Source organism: Ammodytes marinus (genome assembly GCF_949987685.1).
Source record: "Ammodytes marinus genome assembly, chromosome: 13".
NCBI lineage: Eukaryota > Metazoa > Chordata > Actinopteri > Uranoscopiformes > Ammodytidae > Ammodytes > Ammodytes marinus.
In genome coordinates, this window is record NC_137217.1 from 2681607 (window position 1) to 2703538 (window position 21932).

The 21932-nt window shown below is 38.9% G+C and overlaps 1 protein-coding gene across 1 annotated transcript in view; it reads right to left on the reverse strand.

Moving 5' to 3' along the window:
- The window catches only part of tsnare1 (T-SNARE Domain Containing 1), a gene marked incomplete at its 3' end in the record, with an annotated part of 188010 nt that extends 176382 nt beyond the window's left edge, over positions 1–11628 (reverse strand). The window contains exon 1 of the mRNA XM_080038829.1: positions 11518–11628. Within this exon, the coding sequence (XP_079894955.1) occupies positions 11518–11602 (85 nt within the window). The 5' untranslated portion in view covers positions 11603–11628. The remainder of the gene's footprint in view (positions 1–11517) is intronic.
- Positions 11629–21932: the final 10304 nt, after the last annotated feature.

The following is a 21932-nucleotide window of genomic DNA, read 5'->3' on the forward strand; positions in this document are numbered from 1 at the left end:
GCACTGTCCCACTGCTACGATGCCGCAGCCAGCGCTGTTTGCTCACTGTCTCTATCAGTTGCACCGAGCCGTCTCTGTGCTCACAACAACACGGGGGGAAGACATAAAGAAGCGGCTGGTTTGACCCTACTATCTATGGTTTGACCAAGCAAAAACGAGAGACCGCTGGCTTGACCACAGTTGTTCCACAGCCCGATAGTTTGACCCACATTCTGGCGGCGGCTATCGCAGTCCAGCCTAAACCCCGCCCTACCAGTAAAGGTAGGGTCGGCGGTGGAAACACCACCGAGATTCTTAAAAGTGAGCTGTCCCGCTCTGAGCCGCTCCGACCCAACCCGCTCTACTCGGTGGAAACGAGGCATTTGTCTCTGCATCTCCGAACGGAGTGGTGCAGCCCGCTCTTCTTCAAGCACCATCCGCGGTGCTCGGTGCTCTCTCCTGCCTGGCTAACCACCCGAGACCGGGGGTAGCACAACCTTCTGGACCCAGACAAGCTCTGGTCTCCCTGATCCAGGCTCTACACCATGGCCTGTCCAAACACCCGTGAAGCCCCTCTCAACCAAAGAGGAACAAGGATCCACCCTGTTGCTCCAAGCAACTAAAGAGCAACCAGAAGAACCAGGGAACAAAACAAGCTCCCACCAAGGCCAGACCCTTAAGACAAAGAAGTTAAGAATCCAGCTAAGAGCTACAACCATAGCCCAGAGGCAACAACGCCAGTTAGCATGTTGCTACTGAAGATCCAGAAAGCACCAGTTCATCCGAACTGCATCAAGACCGACCCGCGAAGCAAAACCCCTGTTTCATGCCAAAGGATCCAGAACCTCTCACACTGCAACAAACGCTGTGTAAACATCTGGCATCGTATGAACTTCTGGGCAGTTAGCTTAGCTTAGCAAGAACACATGGCTTGAAAGACTTAACTTGGAAATGTATGTGTACTGATTTGAACTATTCATTGTCGTTTTGTTACATACTTTGAGACCTTAACCTTAGGGGAACACAACACACAGTCTAACCAAGCCTCAAGCTCTCCCCCAAAGGTTTTTCACACCCCCACACTCACACACTCAATTTGCATCCACAGACCTGCACCCCCACACACACACTCACACTCACACACACACACACACACACACACACACTGTGTGCTTTAGTTTAGTGGTTTTTAAATGTGTTGGATTTTATTTACTTTATGTTAATAAATTACATGCATTTTCTTTTGTAACTAGAAGTTTCTGTCATTCATTTGTGTGAATATTATTGGGAAGTCTGCAACCAACAAGTACAAGGATTCTGTAGCCTTCAGTGTTAAGATCATATTACCAAATTTATAATAGTAATTATTTGATTACATTAATTTTATGGAAATTATCATTGAGACTAGGATTTATTAATATTGATTTATTTAACTGAACATTAAACTAATCAACATTTGAGAATAAACCTTTGATTAAACGAGACAATTTGCTATTATTTTTCCATTTCTTAAATGAATGGTGGTGCCCCTTTTGAACTTTAATAAACTATTAAAGTATTATTAATCATCAGATTAATTTCTAATAGCAGGATTAATCTGAACCACCTGTAACCACTACAAAAGTAAAATAAATGCATAATGTTCTTAAATCAATGTCTTTGATAATCGTGATAACACAATCAATCACTCAAAATAATCATGATTATGATTTTTTCATAATCGAGCAGCCCTACCTTCTTGCAATTTCCTTGGTTTAGATCAATTAGAAACAATTAAAGTATTAAATAGGTAGGCCTAGTCATTATTAGTATTTTGACTTCATATCTACATGTTGTTTATTGTGATTTCATAAGCGTCAGTGAGCTCCATGGTAACACAGTGATTGACAGGCTGACTGAAATGCTCTTTATCTGGACAGAAACACCCCTCTCCCAACCCCACACCCTCTTAAAATACACAAACCGTTTGTCTTTACTGTTGCACATAGTCGCGACCCCAAAAAAAGTCGGTCGCGTACTGACCCCCGAAAGGCCCATTCTGAGCCAGGAAAAACCCTGTTAATGCTATTATTGTTATCACAGGAAATGTTGATATAGAGTGATACAAATCCAAATTGTCAATAGAATAGAAGTTAACCTTCAGTGCATCCTTAAAAAAAATCACACTCTGCCTCCTTCGGCGCTTAAGATGTCACTTTGGATTGATATGTAGATAAAAATAACATGAATGTATTTTTCCACCAATTTTTTTTTATAACTTTCTTTTTCAACTCGAGTCCTCACCATACAAACCATATTCATCTTTATTTTAAGGATTTTAACCCTTTAAATTACAGTTGTTTTAGAAAAAGTCACTCGTTTTTTTTAATGGAAAAACACAAAATATCAATTAAAAGCTAAATAATTAGTCTGAATTGGATTTTTTTGAGGGGGATTGTAAGAGTGTGATAGATGTAAAAAATGTGCAATGAAATTGATTTGAATGCATTTTTATATTTTTTTATATCTAAGATTTAAAAAAAGACTCACACTCAGCCTCCTTCGGCGCTTAAGATGTCACTTTGGATTGATATGTAGATAAAAATAACATGAATGTATTTTTCCACCAATTTTTTTTTATAACTTTCTTTTTCAACTTGAGTCCTCACCATACAAACCATATTCATCTTTATTTTAAGGATTTTAACCCTTTAAATTACAGTTGTTTTAGAAAAAGTCACTCGTTTTTTATAATGGAAAAACACAAAATATCAATTAAAAGCTAAATAATTAGTCTGAATTGGATTTTTTTGAGGGGGATTGTAAGAGTGTGATAGATGTAAAAAATGTGCAATGAAATTGATTTGAATGCATTTTTATATTTTTTTATATCTAAGATTTAAAAAAAGACTCACACTCAGCCTCCTTCGGCGCTTAAGATGTCACTTTGAATTGATATGTAGATAAAAATAACATGAATGTATTTTTCCACAATTTTTTTTTATAACTTTCTTTTTCAACTCGAGTCCTCACCATACAAACCATATTCATCTTTATTTTAAGGATTTTAACCCTTTAAATTACAGTTGTTTTAGAAAAAGTCACTCGTATTTTTTAAAGAAAAAACACAAAAAGTAAAAAGCTAAATAATAATTAGTCTAAATTGGATTTTTTTGAGTGGGATTAGAAGAGTGTGATAGATGTCAAGAATTAACAATAATATTGAATTGAATGCATTTCTATTCTTTTTGCTATTTAAGATTTAAAATGTGCCCTCCATTAAGGGCCATTGTACGGCACACAGAATTCTATTAAAACCACACTTTTTGACCCTGCTGCCAAAAGATGAGAGAAACTGATTTTTTTATTATTCTTTTGGTTCCTTGTACTAATGTCTTGACATTTTCCATTTTTTGTGTTTTTTACTAGTTGTTGCTAATTTCACACATATGCCAGTGTTTCAACTACAGGCTAAAATGTAAATTTGCACTCCCTTGCTACTTAGGCCACTGCAGGCTACATGAATAAAATATTTGAGATAACATGCCCTGTCTGGGTTCTTCATAATAGCATAGAGTAGTGTATATGTGTATTTCAACAAATATGTATTTGTGAATATGTGTGCCTGTGTGTGTATCAAATAACAGATAGTGAAATTCACATAGAAATACAGCTCAATGTAAATCCATGAAAACAGCATGTTTCGATCATGGTTAATTGAGGATAAGTTTGTGAATATGGTAATATTACACATTCATCCTGCTCTTATAACTTGAAATTTTATATTTTTATGATTTTTTCAGATGTTTTATGAATTAAGTCCTGCCTATAGCCTTTACAACTGATAACAATACAAAATGAATCACAGTTCCCTCGTTTCCACTAGGGGTATCTTTGCTCTTCAGGCCTATAAGGATGAAATTCACGCATCATCTGTAAAATAGTAAAAATGTAAAATTTCAAGGTATAAGAACAGGATGAATGTCTAATATTACCAAATTCATGTATTTAACCTCAATTGACCATGGGATCAACACATGCAGTTTTTATGGATTTACACTGAACTGTTTTTCTCTATGTGAATTTGAGTGTCCGTGTTTGGATACACACACAGACACGCACACACACTTATTTGTCGAAAAACACATCTATACTATACTATGCCATCACTAAGAATACAGAGAGAGCATTTTAGCTGAAACAATTTATTCATGTGGCCTGCAGTGGCTAGTAGCAGAGGAGAGCAATATTAAATCTCAGCCTGTAATTAAAACCAATGGTATATGAGAGAAAACCGATGCAATTAAAAAAAAAACACAAAAAATTTAAATTTTCAAGACATTAGTGCAAGGAAATAAAACAAAACAAAAAAAATCTGGTTTCTATCAGCTATTGGCAGAAGGGTCAAAAAATGTCGTTTGAATGGGAGTCAATGAGGTGCCGTTTTGGCCAAGGAGGCTGAGTGTGAGGAAAAATAATATACAGTGCATTATAGTGTAAATTAATGAATTGAGGATAAAATTCATAAATTGGTCAGAAAACATTAGCCTTGACCAAATATGAAGCCATTTGCATGAACACAGCCTCAGCAGTTGTGAAATGAAAAACCAAAATGTACCAAAAAGGGCCTAAGATGCACTGAAGGTTAAGGTCTTTTGCCTTTGTATGACCCATTATTGTTTTGCAGATAATACAAAGGCAGAGTACAGTAACCTCCGAATAAGGGTCAAATTTTTGGGGGATAAATAACTTCCTTTTCATACAATAACATGCCAAATTTTCAATAATCTACCTACAACTGATTTGGCAGGACAACAAAATAACTTTGAACTCATTTTTCTCAGTTCTACACTCTGGTGAGTTAAGGTCTTTTGCCTTTGTAGGGCAGAAAACCTGCCCTTACATGAGGACGGAGGGGTCACAGAAGGCTGGACTTGAGATCAATGGTGTTTCAGTTGGTCCTTTAATCCAATGGTTCCCAACCTGAGGTCCACGCCCCCCAGCAGGGGGCGCCAGAGATCGCAAAGGGGGCGCACAAGTTTGCCTGCGCTGAGGTTGTGACTTGTGGAAAAAAATTAAAAAATTGCACATTAAATTCATAAAACCCCAATAACATCCATTTGGATAATCAAAACGATGTTTAATGCTAATTAAAACATATTATTGGTCCACATTTAAATTCATTATTATATGACCTCTGAACTTGCGTAAGCAACCTTCCGGTCGGCTCGTGGGTGGCGGGCAATGCTGATTGTTTCGCTGCGGTCAGCCTCACTTTACACAGAAAAAAAAATGTCTGTGAAACGTAAATGTACAGATGGTCCGTCTGTACCAAAGATGAAAACAAAGCAATATCTCGAGAGATACATTTTGGTTTTATTGAAGGACAGGACAGTTTTCGGCCAGAATGCGTCATTTGTGGCAAGAAGCTAGCTAATCAAAGCTGGAAACCATGCAAACTGAAACGACACCAGGAGACCAAACACCCCGAGACTATTGGTGAAAGTCGAGAATATTTTGAGAGAAAGAAGCAATTGGCACTATCAAGAAGATCCACGGACATCAGAAAAGCTTTTGAAAAAGCAGGTACTGATTTACACAGAGCCACGGAGCTCTGTGTAAATCAGTACCTGTTAATTTTTTTTCCAAATAAAAGTTTGTTATTAATCACTATTCTTTTATTGTGTGTATGTGGGTCGGAGTTAGGGTTGGGGGGGCCTTGCTTGTCTTGGACCCTGGCACGGGGGTCCTCAAGGAAAAAAGGTTGGGAACCACTGCCTTAATCGATGCGTGGCTGTCTCACACATGGCCCGCTTTAGGCTACTTACTGCCCATCAGCAGAGCATGGAGCTGGGGGAGAGAGTGTTCATCACAGCCCTGTCACACCCAGTCCACCTCTCTGGCTTCATTCAGGCCTAATGAGCAGCACTATGTCTACAGAGAGCTCCTAACACTGTGGACACATCCATGGGTCAGGTCTAACCTCCAAGCAGTCTGCAGGTGAGACTCCTCAAGCTTATAGCGGGGAGATGTGGAAGGGGATGGACTTTGACTGGCTTTGAGTCAGACAAAACAAGAATCATGTTGAACTCTGCTCATTGTGATTCATTACAATTCTTCAGAATGTATTGAGCTGATTAAATAAATAAAGCCATAGTTCAATCCTTCATATCAATAGACATTATGTCTCTTGGCAGAAAAAAAAAATAATCAGATTGTTTCCACCATGTATAAAAGGTTTCAAATATTTATTACCACCCACCATTTTTAAAAGGGTTAAAATAATAATATGAATTATTATTTTTATTCTGGGGGGATTTGAGAATGACACAAGGTCCGCCAGCTGACTTATTAAAGATTAGGAGCACCTTAGAAGCCAAGCTGCTATCTTTTAAGAACAATCAAAGAGATGAGTTCCCTCCAACCTGCAAAGATCACAACACTACAGCAGGGCTAGCCTGGCACCGCCCGCATACCTACTTCCGCTCAGTTTTCATTTCACTTCAGTAGTCAGTCTGGGGCTGCGGTGCATTCATTTGTTCCTGCTCGTCCAGATTTTTGGATGTCCAATCAGCGAACAGAGCGAGTGGCTGAGAACGATGACGTCGAAGTCGCGCTCCAGTTTCAGTTGAATGCTTCATTTCTTTATACTCGGAACTTGGAAATTTCCGACTTGGTAGTTCCGAGTTCCGACCTGTCTGTGTTCCAGTGCATCTGCTCGCGAAAGTATGGACGCCTACAACCTTTCTCATCCAAATAACTAAACGTTAGGCTCTTAGCAAGTTACCGTTGCCAGGTACCGGTAGATCCATAGACTACATTATGTAGTGAAGTCGGAAATTTCGGAGTTCCCAGTACAACTGGAACGCACCGTCAGAAGCCGGCTCATGACATACGTCACGACCAAACGTTATGTGATTGGTTGGCTGATCCAGAGTGGCACTGGGCAGATCCAATAGTTTAAAACTTCAACAGAAACCCGCCTCCAAGTGAGTGAACGTTTGCCAATAGAGCAGTTCCAGACCTTCTGTACAAATGAAATGAAGTACGATGTTCTGGTTGAACCAGGTTACAGCAGGGCTGCTATCAAACGCAAAAACACAACTTGACTCACGGTCCACTGTTCATCAAAGGTCTTCATATGGAAGAGTTAACGCCACAGGACAATCTCATAGCAATAGATTACAGATGGCTAAGCAAACTACCAGAAATGTGCATGTATTGATTTGGCTTATTACTTACTGAATTTATTGCTGGGTTATTTCATAGTAAGGTTATTAAACCACTGCTAAACTGAGATTAGTTTTACTTGATGCACAGGCTCACAGTTGGAAGAGTTACAAAAGCAACCACTATCTCCCATGTAAACAAACAATCCACTTTTTAACCTGGCACTGTTGTCGTTCTCTGTTTAAACACACATACTACCCATTTGAATTGGCTTAACACAGACATACATGCACATGCATACACACACACACACACACACACACACACACACACACACAATTGTGAACTTAGTCACATTTATTTTATTCCTTGTTTAGCCGGAGGTAAACATAAAACCTCTACTTCCACGTATTGCATCGAATGAAATCTTATGAAGCACCTAAAAGTCGTTCCCCTTCAAAAATCAACACAATGGCATGTGAATATTTGTGGTATTTGAAAGCTGTGTTCTCCTGTGGTCCTGGATGAGACAGTCAGCTGTGGTGGAAGTGCCATGCTGCCTGACAAGAGTGCAGAGAGAGAGAGGGAGGAGAGACAGATTAGCCTAAGAGAGAGACAGCTCTATTACAGACTTAACCTGGGCTTTGATCACACTCCTGAGCCTGCCTTCAGATCAGCCCGAGCAACACACCGCCAATCTGACAGGCTGCTACTCTCTGCCCCTCTCCACCACTCATATCCCTCAGAATGTACAACTGTGATCAAAGAGGCACTTTCTGGTGACTGAGGTTCCCATCTGTCTGCCTACCATAGAGAAGACAGGGAGGCACAAGCTGCCTGTCAGCCTGAGTGAAGTGGATGATTTCAGGGACAAACATATGAGTACAGTATGCTGGAGCACACACACACACACACACACACCCACAAAGCATATGTGATGTTGGTCTTGTTCCACTCTGACACATCCTTACCTCTTCCATCACTGTGTAAATGAATGACAGCATAATGACTTGTGCCAGCTACTCCCCTCCTCCAGTGTCAAACGTGATTGGTATAAACATATATCCAGTATACACTGCTAGAAATGCACAGAAAGCAGACAGATACAGGCATATGTATTTGGTGCAGAATGGCCAAATAGAGGACATTAAGAAAAAAAGCCTGAAACCCTATTCATTAAACTCAACACTAAGCACTTCATTGTCTGCTCGGTGATTTGAGTAGAAAATGTAGTGCGCTGAGGCTGTGATTGTCTGCCGCATGCATTCTCTAAGCAATCACATCTATAACAAATTCATAATCAACATTTTCATCAAGTCTTACACATTTTACAGCTACACTCAATATGTGTGAGCAGTAAGTAAGAGTGAACAATTTGCAATCTGCAGTCACAATAATTTTGAAACTTTATTCATTATAGCCAGAATAACAAGCATGCTTTGTTAACATAACCAACACATGTGACAAACAAAGAAAAGAAAGACAGACTAAAACTGAACTAGTGGGTTTCAAATGAATGCACATAATGAATATTTGCGTTACAATTGCATTTTGTTCATGGCCTATACAGGAAACATTAGTTCACTATCCTCACCATCTCTAATTCAATACGCATTGAGTCTCTCTCTCTCTCTCTCTCTCTCTCTCTCTCTCTCACTCACACACACACACACACACACACACACACACACACACACACAGGATTGACACATACTGTATAACACTGTTGGTGACTATATACAAGAGTCAATAAACATGTACTGTGTGCATATATGATTAAACTTAAAACAAAGTGGATACTTTTTCTATGTAATCGTTGCTTGAATTATTAATTTCTGTATTAATAATAAATGTCTTGTGATGAATGGGAAAGCTGACTCTAATTGCCTGCTTTAAAGTGGATGAGTACTGAATGCAAACTTATTATACCACAATGTTGACATGCAACTGGTATTTATAACACACAAGTGCTGCTACAATTCAGTTCAACACAGCAGGTTTTTCCCTCCAACATTTCCCTTTTTTATTCTTCAACTGATAAGCTTCTAATGCTTCGTTTTCTACAGAGCGGAGCGGGTCGGTCAGAGCGGCTCAAAGCAGGACAGCTCGCTTTTAAGAATCTGGGTGGTGTTTCCACCGCCGACCCTACCCTTACTGGTAGGGCGGGGTTTGGGCTGGAGGGCGATGTATTGGGTTGTGGAACAACTGTGGTCAAGCCAGCGGTCTCTCGTTTTTGCTTGGCCAAACCGGCCGCTTATATATTTATTCTCCGTGTTGTGAGCATATTACGCTGGTAAATGTATGCACAGAGATGGCTTGGTGCAAGTCGACAGAGACAGTGAGTGAACATCGCTGGCCGCGGCAGCTACAGGCTAACTGGTAACATCGTAGCAGCGGGACACAGTGTAGCTCACTGATTAATTTGACGAAGAGGAAAAACACCACACAATAAACAGTGCTGTGCATTTTTCGCTAAGCACAAGACTCTCCTCACTCTTGCCATGGTGAATACACACGGCGATTCAATGCGGAAATGATTATTTTGACCAATCAACGGACGGCAGTGTGCAGCTCTACCTTTTCAGGTGGCTGGTATATGGCCTCAGATCAGTATCAATATTAATGAAGGCACAGAGAAGGATTCACACTTGTATTTTGTGATTTATATATAAATGACTCTCTTTTCACAAATACATTTCAGTGCACACACAAATGGATACCGTCATATATAAATGTAAAATAAATCCATCTATAATAAAAAGTTTCACAAACACATTTCCGATCCACACACAAATGTGTCTTGTTTTAAATAAATGTAATATAAATCCATAAATATATTAATTTAAAAAAGATTTGCAATTTTCATCAAAAATGTGTTTGGATGTTGTTACATTTATATACAAACTGTTACATTTGAATTTACAAAATGCTTTTAATTTGTAAACTTCCTTGCATTCATGTGTGAATTGGTCTGTATTTATGTGAGATTTATGAGACTCCCCTCACATCTGCTGGATTCACGAATGTGTTTTTTTCAACCAGGAACTAGCTATAGCCAATCGGATGTCTTCCTCGTTTTCACATGAGCGCAGTCCCACAAGGGTCCGCTTAGGCCCAGAGACACAGAACGGTACGGTAGATTGCACGACTGAATGAGCTCAACCTCAAAGCATTATTTTTAAAACTGCCGTGGAGTTGTTTTGCTGCAGTGGAGCACATTTTTGGTGAATCATAAACGAGTCACCAACAATTCCAGCATTTGCAGCGTCCATTTCTCAAAAGAAGAGTTTAGTAACTTTGGCTAGAAGGCTGCTTGCTTTGCAGAGCGGCTATGTCTAGCTGATGCCTGCTGGAGCTGCCTTTCTTTACTTCAGACTTCACCGACCGCGTGCTGATAGCCGATCATGTAAATCACTTACCAGCTTAACTGTACATTACATTTTACTGTCTTATTAGCTTTAGTTATGCTACTACAGTGTAGTTCACTTGTGTGTGTTGCTAACATTTAGCCCTAGGCCCAGTGTTTGAAGCTAACGTAGCTAACGGTGTTATCATCATAGATAGTAAATAATAGGTTATCATAGTAGCCTACTACTGAATGTTTATTTTTAGCAGGTCATGCTAGCTACCTTGATGACAATCACACAAAATATGGCCACTGAATTAAGAATTATATTATACCCTAACAGAATATCTCTGTATTACAGCATTACAGACAGCCTATGCCAGAGTGACTGCTATAGTGTTGAGGGCTAATGTGACATTGAGCCTGAGCCAAGGCTTTTTATTGCATCCCATGCCTACTGTTCTCTCATGAGCTGTCAAAGTCATCCAAAAGTACCCTGGGCCCTTCCGGACTTTTTGTATAGGGGCCCAGAATTTGGTGATACGGCCCTGTGCACAGGAACAATGCACCCCAAGTATGAAACACTATGCACACATCTTCCTTTTCTATTCAGGGATCTGATTCATTTTCTTTTTGCACATTAGGTAAGCAATGGTCTTTGGTAAGGTAGTGTTGATAATATTATCATAGTATTTCACTTGTTATGCTTCTTAACAAAAGAAAAATAAAGCGATGAGCATTTCTTGATCCGACAAAATTACCACTAAATTGAACCAACTGGTAGTATTCTGACTTACAACTGAACTGAGTTCTTTTTACACAGCAATTCTATGTGTTGTATGTGTGTGTGGAAACAAAACTATATGTACAAAGGGTGGTAAAGCAAATTCACATTGATCTAGTGGACGGTAATTACACCAGTGTCTCAAATTTATAGTAGTAAACTTTTATTTTTCTCAATATTTCTGCTACGTGGGACCTTTTAGAGGGAAGCATAAAACGAGATTTTCAAAAAAATCTAATACATCAATATCTGCCCTTACCTACTGGCTGGTAGCCCTGACTCGTAGGGCCTCCAAATGGGTTGCGACTGCCAAAAGAGCCTCCGTCAAGGGATCCATATGACATTCTGTCTGATGGTTGGGATTAGCTGCAGGCACCTAGGGAATAAACAATATTACATAACTTGAATTCCATTTTCTCTCTCTGAAAATGAATGCACTCACAGTTATAGTTTGTCTCCCTACTGCAGCCACACTCTTCTTCTTTTTTTATACTCATTAATTCATTTAATTTTCCTTTATTTAACCTCGAAAGATCAATTGAGGGGTGACCCTCTTTTACAATGACGTCGAGGTATATACAGTCATATGAAAAAGTTTGGGAACCCCTCTCAGCCGGCATTATAATTGATTCTGCTTTCACACAAAAAAGATAAAAGTGGTATGTCTTTAATTTACCAGGAACAGCTAAGTACTGGGATGTTTTCCAAACAAAGATTTTTTGAAAAGCAGTATTTAATTTTATGAAATTAAATAAAATGTGAAAAACTGGCTGTGCAAAAATATGGGAACCCTTGTGGTCTTGCTGATTTTAATGCATGTAACAGCATGTAAAACTGAGGACTTTAAACACAAAGTTGGTTGGATTATGTTGTTAAGCCTTGAACCTCATATAAAGGTCTGTTTAATCATGATAAAAGGTGTTTTAAATGCAAGTTCCACTTCTCTTTGACTATCTGCAGAAGTGAGACAGAATGCGATCATCAAAACAGCTCCCAAAAGATCTTAAAAACAAAGATTATTCATTGTCATGGTTTAGGGGAAGGCTACAAGAAGCTTTCCCAAAGGTTTCAATTGTCAATTTCTACTGTAAGGAACGCTGTCAGGGAATGGAAGGACACAGGCACAGTTGCAGTTAAACCCAGGTCTAGCAGACCAAGAAAAGTACAAGAGCGGCATATGCGGCGGATTGTGAGAATGGTTGCACACAACCCAAAGATCACCTCCAAAGACCTGCAAGAACATCTGGCTGCAGATTGTGTATCTGTACATGGTTCTACAATTCAGTGCAATTTGCACCAAAACATCTGTATGGGCGGGTGATGAGAAGGAAGCCCTTTCTGCGCCCACCCCACAGATACAGTTGCATGGAGTATGCAAAAGCTCATTCAGACAAGCCAGATTCATATTGGAAGAAAATGCTTTGGACTGATGAGACAAAAATTAAGTTATTTGGTCTTTATAAAAAGCAGATGTTTTGGTGCAAATTGCGCTGAATTGTTGAACGATGTACAGATACACAATCTGCAGCCAGATGTTCTTGCAGGTCTTTGGAGGTGATCTGTGGGTTGTGTGCAACCATTCTCACAATCCTCCACCTATGCCGCTCCTGTTTTTTTCTTGGTCTGCCATGCCTGGGTTTAACTGCCACTATGCCTGTGTCCTTCCATTTCCTGACAACGTTCCCTACAGTCGAAATTGACAATTGAAACCTTTGGGAAAGCTTCTTGTAGCCTTCCCCTAAACCATGACAATGAACAATCTTTGTTTTTCAGATCTTTTGGGAGCTGCTTTGATGATCCCATTCTGTCTCACTTCAGCAGAGAGTCAAAGAGAAGTGCAACTTGCATTTAGGCACCTAAAATACATTTTATCATGATTAAACAGACAATTATATGAGGTTCAAGGCTTAACAACATAATCCAACCAACTTTGTGTTTAAAGTCATCAGTTTTACATGCTGTTACAGGCATTACAATCAACAAAACCACAAGGGTTCCTATATTTTTGCACAGCCAGTTTTTCACATTTTATTTAATTTCATACAACCAAATACTGCTTTTCAAAAAATCTTTGTTTGGAAAACATCCCAGTACTTAGCTGTTCCTGGTAAATTAAAGACATACCACTTTTATATATTTTTTTGTGAAAGTAGAGTCAATTATAATGCCGGCTGAGAGGGGTTCCCAAACTTTTTCATATGACTGTACATACACACAATAAACAATAAAAATACGCAACAAGCCTACAAAGAGACAAAAACAATTCAAACATTCAGATCAATTGAATGAAGCAGAACATAGCCAAATTAAAACAGTTACAAGTAGACTGGGACTGATTCAAAATAATTAGTTTAAATTGGTTAACAGTTATGAGTGTATTTATTTTAATTTGATGCTGTAGGTTGTTTTAGGTTATTACACATAGTGGGTACAGATTTCAAGTTAGTAATGTTAAACCCATGTGGTCTGTGGCTTGACATCACTCTGCAGGGGAAGCTCACACAAACAGCAAGAGCAAACAGGGAGGTGAAGTAACGAGTAATTTACAAGGTGATGCCGGAGGTGGACAGTAGGGGGTGCTGGTGACTGGAATGGTAACCTGAGATGAGTGCAGAAGAACAGAGGTGTGGGCGTGTGCTGAGTAGGATTGCACTAAATACTCTGGTTGCGTTCCGAATCGCATACTTTCTACTATATAGTATGTAGAAAAAAGATTTAGGATGTCCCGATTCTTGTGGCCAGATTTAGGATGGTTAGAAGTACCCGGATGTCCTACTTTATGCGGCCAAGATTGTTAGTGTTGAAAACTGCATCCTAATTGGGCGATTCTGACCCACAATCCAGTGCGCACGTGAAGTGACGTCACATCGACGAATCTTCCATATGAAAACAAACGGGGATGCGACGGATATAAAAGCAAGAGGCAAGATCAAGGCGCAATGTTATGATGAAATAAGAGAGTAAAGTATGTCCCAATAGTATGCCTACTGCATCCTAACTAGATTATTTTTATCGTCGGATGTAGTATGTAGAATAGAAAAAAGAAAAAGTATGCGATTCGGAACGCAACCTCTGAGTCCCTCACCATCTTCCAGTCCAAACTCAAGACCCATCTCTTCTCCTCTGCCTACCCCTAGTTCACCCACCAACCCAACTCTACATGTTATTTTTGTTTATTTATTGTTTTGTTTTTGTAAAGCGCTCTGAGTGAGAGAAGAGCGCTATATAAATAAAATGTATTATTATTATTATTATTATTACATGCTGGATATTGCACGCCACACTTTGGCTTCCATGGTGTGTTGGGTGAATCTCTTTTGAATAGATCTGCCTGGTTCCAAAACAAATCAAAATGGTTGCACCCCTTGGTTGGTGGCATCAGGCATTCAGTAACTAAAGCCTTGTTTTCATTGATTCCACTGTCAAAAGTTAGTAAGGTTAACAAAATAAGCGAGCTGTGCCGGACGTATTTTTGTCCCCCTTTAATCGGGGTACCCAGCCGTCTGAAAAGGGTACCAAAAGGGTGGAGCTACACACTGCAGTCCATTGATGGTCGAAAGATTACTTTCCGTGTGAGAGTAAAACCGCCATGTGAAGTCATCTAATGAAAAGTGTTGTGTGGAAAAAGATAATGCTACACTATGTCTGATCTCACCATAGTTACTAATGCTATGGTCAGCCAACAGTCACATAGCTGCCGCGGCCAGCGCCTTTCCGCAGCTCTTACCCATATATACTGATTATACTGTGACCGCAGCTATCGGCGTTCTACATAAACCATCCCTACCAAGTAAGGGTGCTGTCGGCAGTGGAAACGCAAGCCAGATCTAAGGTTACTGTGCCCTGCTGAACCGAACTGTTTTGCTCAATGGAAACCAGCAGTAAAAGAACCAGGCTTTAAGATGTGAGCCCACTGCCATGATGGGAGAAGAGGATGCAGAAAGCTCATGTGATTACTGCTGAAAAGGTCAAATCATCATGTGGACATGTGTTTGACCGACGCACGCACACACACACACACACACACACACACACACACACACACACACACACACACACACACACACACACACACACACACACACACACACACACACACACACACACACACACACATCAAACTCTGATCAACACATGTCTCTCAGTGTGTCAGCATATCGACCAAAATGTCAGAATGTGTTGCTGGTCAAGTGGCTAATGCTATTTCCCCACCGTGAAAGACAAGCATTTACACAAGAATGTGATCCACTCCAGAGACATTGTGAAGCCGGCCTATAGGATTGGCATTATGGCTACGACAGAGGAGCAGCCACAGATCCAGTGTCCACACATTACGGGCAGACACATTCGATGGGCCAAGAGAACGTTTAAGCCGATTAATTCTCATAGAGAAGGGAGATTAGTTACTTTTAGCAGTCCATAAACAATCTTCCCTCTCCTTGATTTCAAGCCCAGTGACTGCGATTCACACCCCCTTTGAAGTGTGTACATGCATCGCCCCCGTCTGCATACAAGATGCACACTCATGGATGCACACTAGCACACAATGCATCTGGCTGACCTCCCCCTTCACCACTGTGTAGAATTATCAACCCCCCAGGTTTTTCACTTAGTTGCTCACACAAGTTAAAATTGAGGTAATTAGAGCAATGATGAAACATAAAATAAAAGATGCATTGCTGTGTCAGTTCTCATGCACATGATAACATCATAGATGGCCATGTCCTCAGCTGAAGCATCATCACCGTACACTCAAAAAAATAAGTTGTTGAATTTACTTAATACAGTTATGTCAACGTTTTCCACACAACTGAGTTAAGTTAGATATATTTGAAAATTATGATTAAAATGGAATCAACTCACTTGTGTGCAACCAACTTAACTAGGTTAAGTACATTCAACATAACATGGCTACATTTGCCTTAATTAACTGTGTTGAGTAATACCAACAAAGATAATCATTCTACTGACTTAACCCACTTACGTTAATATGACTCAACTTTATTAAGCAAGACTAACTTAACCTCACATTGTAGTTCCAACTTAACTTACATACACTGTAAGAAATTTCCCTGGAAAAAAAACATTAATCAACTGGCAGCAGGGTTGCCATTTTAATACTGTTAAATGAACATTATTTTACTGTCACTAAAATTGACAGGATTATACTGTTAATGAAAAAAAGGGATGAACCTGGACTAAATGTTTGTTATGTTGCTGTTTGCACCGTGAGTGAAGGGGATGTTATATTTCATTGGGCAGATGTGTTTCATTCCATATGTAAGTTTACTATGTCCCCTATTTGTTCAAATGCTAAACACAGAGATCAGCTTCTGTTTGTTACTTCAAGACACTTGTCACAATATATCAAGTTCAATGGAATGATTAATTTATATTGCAAATTGTCTCCTGAGTTGAACTAGGGATCTTGCTTAAGATTTCCACAAACCGTTTGTTATAACCAAAAATAACGGTTAGTTCACACAGAAATGTTTTATTTAAACAAAATGCATAGTGACGTAATGGAGTGAAACATCCCCTTTACTGAGGGTGCAAATAGCAACATACCAAACGTTTAGTCCAGTGCAAGTCATTGTGGGAAAGGGGGCGTCTCTACAATACACTTTGTTGTGCTTACTTGATTTATCGAAGGCAATCCGTTTCCTTCATTCTACTGAGTAAACATAACTTCAGACTAACTTGGTTTAATTATGTTAACTGCACTTTCGATTTCCAAGTAAATATAACTCAACTTTAAGTAAACTTAACCAGAGGATATAAAGTAAACAACACTTATTAGTTAAGATGTGGATGGATGAGGATTAATGAAGAAAATTGTATAAGCTTCACATGTGCAGGCAGCTCATGTCAAGTTGTCCCTTCTAAGTTTGATGGTAAATTAACAGCAAAGTTCAGTATTTTTGAAAAACATTACCATTCCGTAACATAACAGCAAAGGACTGTCATTTAACAGACTGCCTTTTATATTAACAGTTAAATGCTGTTTTTATAAATAACAGGTTAATGCTGTTGAAATCCTGCTGTAAATTTACAGCAATTGTTTACAGTGTATGTAAGTGTGGGAACCACTGTACTTTGTTTTACTTAACTGGTTGACAAAACGTACTTCACCTGATCATATATTATCAACAACTTCTACATATATATTAATTATGTTAATTCAAATCACATTACTAAATAGTGCATAAGATATCGGTCCAAGAGTACACAAAACAAGTAGTATAGTTGAATTACAACGTTTAATGCAAATACAATAGGCATATCTTGCCGTCAAACGTTACGACCAACACGTTTGAAATGGAAGAAAATGTCATACGATGCAATGTTTTTCACACTTTGGATAACAACACAGTGTATATATAAGATAACAGGCTAAGAGACACAACACATTGGAGATTATGGACCCAGCAATGAGAATTATTTACCAAAAAACAGAAAAGGTAAATCCTTTTTCACACTGCCTTGCTTCCCTAACTGCAGAAAGAAAACATGTTGCATTTAAAGGTAATTTCAAACTTATGAGGATTTTTAGATGGCTGTTCATTACAACTCTCTTGGTGCTTGCCATGCGTCTGTAGTCAAGATGGCGACGTTTGAATTTCTTGCTCCCGATGTCCACGTTCACGAGCATGCGCAATGCTGGCCTACGGCAACACATCTAGGACAATTGTTGTGTGTTCAGTCTTGATTGTGCGATTTACTCAAAACTGTTACTTTGTATTTACTCAACTGGCGTTCTTTGGTTTTAAGAAGTCTTACATTTAAGTGAAACCAACTGAAGTGGGTTACGTTTTAAAAGCCAACGCAGACATGTTAATTAAATTTGACATAAAAACATTAATTAAATTCAACAGCTCACTGAGTTCACTTTTTTGAGTGTAGTTAAAACGGATTCACCATCCAAACTGCAAACTGCACATCTTTGCAGGACTCTATGTGAAAAATAGCCTTCAAATAAAAAAAGTATGCAACATGAAAGTGTAACCATCTGTTAACATACAGTATGTGTGAGGCAGATTATAAAATGCACTCGACATGTGTAGTGGTTACAGTTTATTCAGATTATTTTTTTTATTAGAAACTAATATTGCTTTGATAACAATCAAAGTTCCTAGGGGCACCACCTTTTACACAAGGACAAATAACAAAGTCTGTCACGTTTCATCAATGGTTTGTCTTTAATGTTGATTAACTTTCAATTACAACCACAATTCCGAAAAAGTTTAAAATGTGAATACAACAGAAAATGTTCCTAATCCTTTTCGACATGTACTCAATATAAAACAGTACAAATACATCATATATTTGTTTAAACTAGGGCTGTCAAACGATTAAACATTTTAATCAGATTAATCACAGGATTCTGTGGATTAATCACGATTAATTTTACCATTCGAAAAAAGCCTGAAAAATTCGAATTTTCTCTGTTTATTGTTGTATGAACAGAAATATAAAGGACAGAAGGTGGATATGTACATTTAAAATTATTATTTCTATTAATTGAAAATCCAAATGATGGTTTTTATACTGTAGAGAAAATTAACTTTTAGAGATGCCCACTCATAATACATATATTACACATGATAGCTTTAAATCAGCAGGCCCTAGATTGAGTAGGAAATCACCCAGACAGTCTTATTGCGGCTGTCTGTTTACAAAAGAAGAAGTGACACTTACAGGGAACTCAGACTGACCTTACAAACACAGAACAGAGAAAGGGGCAGATGAAGAAGTACATCAATACATAACAAGACACATTTGACAGTTGGTTGTTAAGAACATACAAACCCAGATTTAGTGAAAGGTCACTAAGAGAGTTTGAATCACCAGACAGTCTTATTTCGGCTGTTTGTACATAGATTAGAGAAGTGACACTGAAAGGGAACTTATACTGACCCATAGCACTGTGGGATTGCAGAAGTGAAACGTGGAGAGAACTTTGGTTGACCTTAAACACACACACACTTAGAATAAGACAGAGTTGTATAGATCAGATTGACAAGGGGCCCCCACTTCTTGCACACATACAACATGCACACATCATCACTGATAAGAAGAGGAAGATGGACCCTGGGAGAGAGAGCCGGTTTGAGTGGCCAATACTCAGTGCTCCGACTCAGGCCACGTATGAGTAAAATACGCCCCGCCTGCATCATGTTTTGACTTTGACCTATGGGACCTCACAAGAGGAATCCCTATATAATCTCAAGCGCATCATTGTTAAGCGCCTTCTTCTGGGAACTTAACTCTAGGTTGACTTCCCATATTTAGGACCGTGCACGCTTGACTGTACGGAGCCATCTATTCTGCTTTTTGGTGAAATAAAGATCACTTTATTAACTTTGCCTCCTGACTGGAAACTCTGTCCTTCATGCCTTCCTGGTTGAATTAATTTCACAACAAATTTGGTAGCAGAGGATGGTTAATTAAGATCGTACTGGAGAAAAACAGTTTCTAAACTACTTTCTCCTCCTTTGTTCCCAGGACCAGGCGTGATTGGGCCGAGAGTTCCAGTGGACTTTTTGTCGTCTTCAGACTGACCTCGGAAGCCTGATCACTTGAGAGCGCTCACAATTTAAAGGTAAGCAGAACCTATTTAACTAAAGCCCTGCACAAATTTTAGTCTATTCATATCCAAAATAAGTGATCAGGTTTCTGAGTGAGTATGAAAACGTAGTTGTTAAGTGATTGTAATACAATCATTACAGCAGAGTCGGTGACTTCGTAAAATAATCTTGTCTGGTGTGCACGTATGCGTGTGAATGGGTTCATTTTATTGATGATAAATGTATGGCAATGTTTTGATTTCTTTTTTTTGTACATAATTGAGTTATTTCGCATTGATAGTTTTAAACGCACTGTAAAAGCCTACGTGGTGTGTGTTTAGTTACTCGAACGGCCTGTGTCGTTGTATTGTTGGTTTTGGATCCATAGGACAAGCCTACGGGCGTGGATTTAGTTACTGTTGTTTCGGCCTGTGCCGTGTTGTGGGAAAGTATTCACTCTTATAATTTCCTCTGAGGAACTGCTCCTGATGATGCAATCTGTGCGAAAGTAAGGCCTTACCGTGCCATTTTAGCTTTAATTGGGAAAGCCGCAATTATTCGAAGAATACAGTTAGTCCCTGTCCATTTTTACACACACACACACACATCCTCTAAGGACACACCCGCGCACATACACGCACCCACACCCACACGTATACCCACATACTGACGCACACACATTTTTTTAGACTTTATTGTGAGTTAAGTGTTTTGTATTACTTATTTTGAACCCATGTAAAAAGTTTTGTTGTATTGATCATAAAAAGCAGCGCTGTTGTTTATTTAAAGGGACAGTACTGTTTACAAAAAGGTTTTTGTTTGTTATGGTATGGCTGAGCAATGGACTGTTGATTGGTCTTTTATTTAGTTTTAGGGAAAATATTTTTGTTTAATGAGATCTCTGTATTCTCTGAGTATTGCTTTCCTGTGTAGAAAATTTGTTTTTGAGTGATTTTGCATAGGAAACCGTCTTATATACTCTCCTGCCTCTACACCAGCATTTCACTAATTGTACGCTGTATAAATGCATGTTGTCTGTTGTTTACCTCAGCTCAGATACTAACAAAAGAATTACTACCTCAAACTCACATAACACACACACACACACACACACACACACACAAGCCTGGGAGTTGTTCTCATTGATCTACGCAAAAGTGGCACTGTAGGCAAGACTTATAACTGTTCTCAGTAGAATTTGAATTACGTGTATAATCCCTTATAATTATTTCAATTGTATCCTTTACATATATAGCACTCGTGTAAATTCAGTTTGAGACCACACTGAGGTTTCTCTTTCAGAAAATTGAATCTGCCCTAACCTTATGCAAGATTAAAGGTGCACTCAGCTATGTTTTTGTGTGAAAACCAAGTCTAATTTACGATTCCCTTTCTTTTTCATAAGGTTACATACACCCTTTGTGGTGTTTCAAGCAATAGCGCCCTAATAGTTGATAATCAAAATTGACAAAATTAAAGGTGCACTGAGTTTTTTGTTTTGTTTTTGTTTACTTCTTGTTTTCCTTTAAGGCTTTCAAATATCTCAAATTAAAGGTACTCCACAGATGCATTAGTGTCTTGATATAGGCTAACTTTTGATGTTTAAAAAGTAAAGGTATGTTCAGAAATTATTGTTTATTTTCTTTTAGAGAAAATAAAAAGAGGGAAAAGTAACCAGACACTCAGTCAGTCTATTCCCTTATCACTAAGGCCAGGAATGTGCAAGGGCATGAAGAACACTGGGTGTAGCCTGAAAGGCCCGGATACTATTGTGTCCCCTCAAGATGCACGTTTCACGAATAGAGCAATTGCAAAGTAATTAATGTTGGTTTTGTTAATTTTTTTCTTTTCTCCCTCTCTAGTAGACAGCTGTGTGGTTCTTAAAGCTAGTTACACTGCAAAGGCAGGATAACTTAGTTTTAGGCTGATTAGTTTCTCTATAGTACTTAATGATTAACATTCATAGGGGGAACACTTTTATTTTTATTGACCTGCCACAAAGATAAACAGTCCTCAAGCATGGAGAAGGACAAGCAGGATGATCCCTGACCTCATCCCTCCCCCGAACATTCCTTAGCTGTGCTCAAACTTCCCTATACTGCCTAAG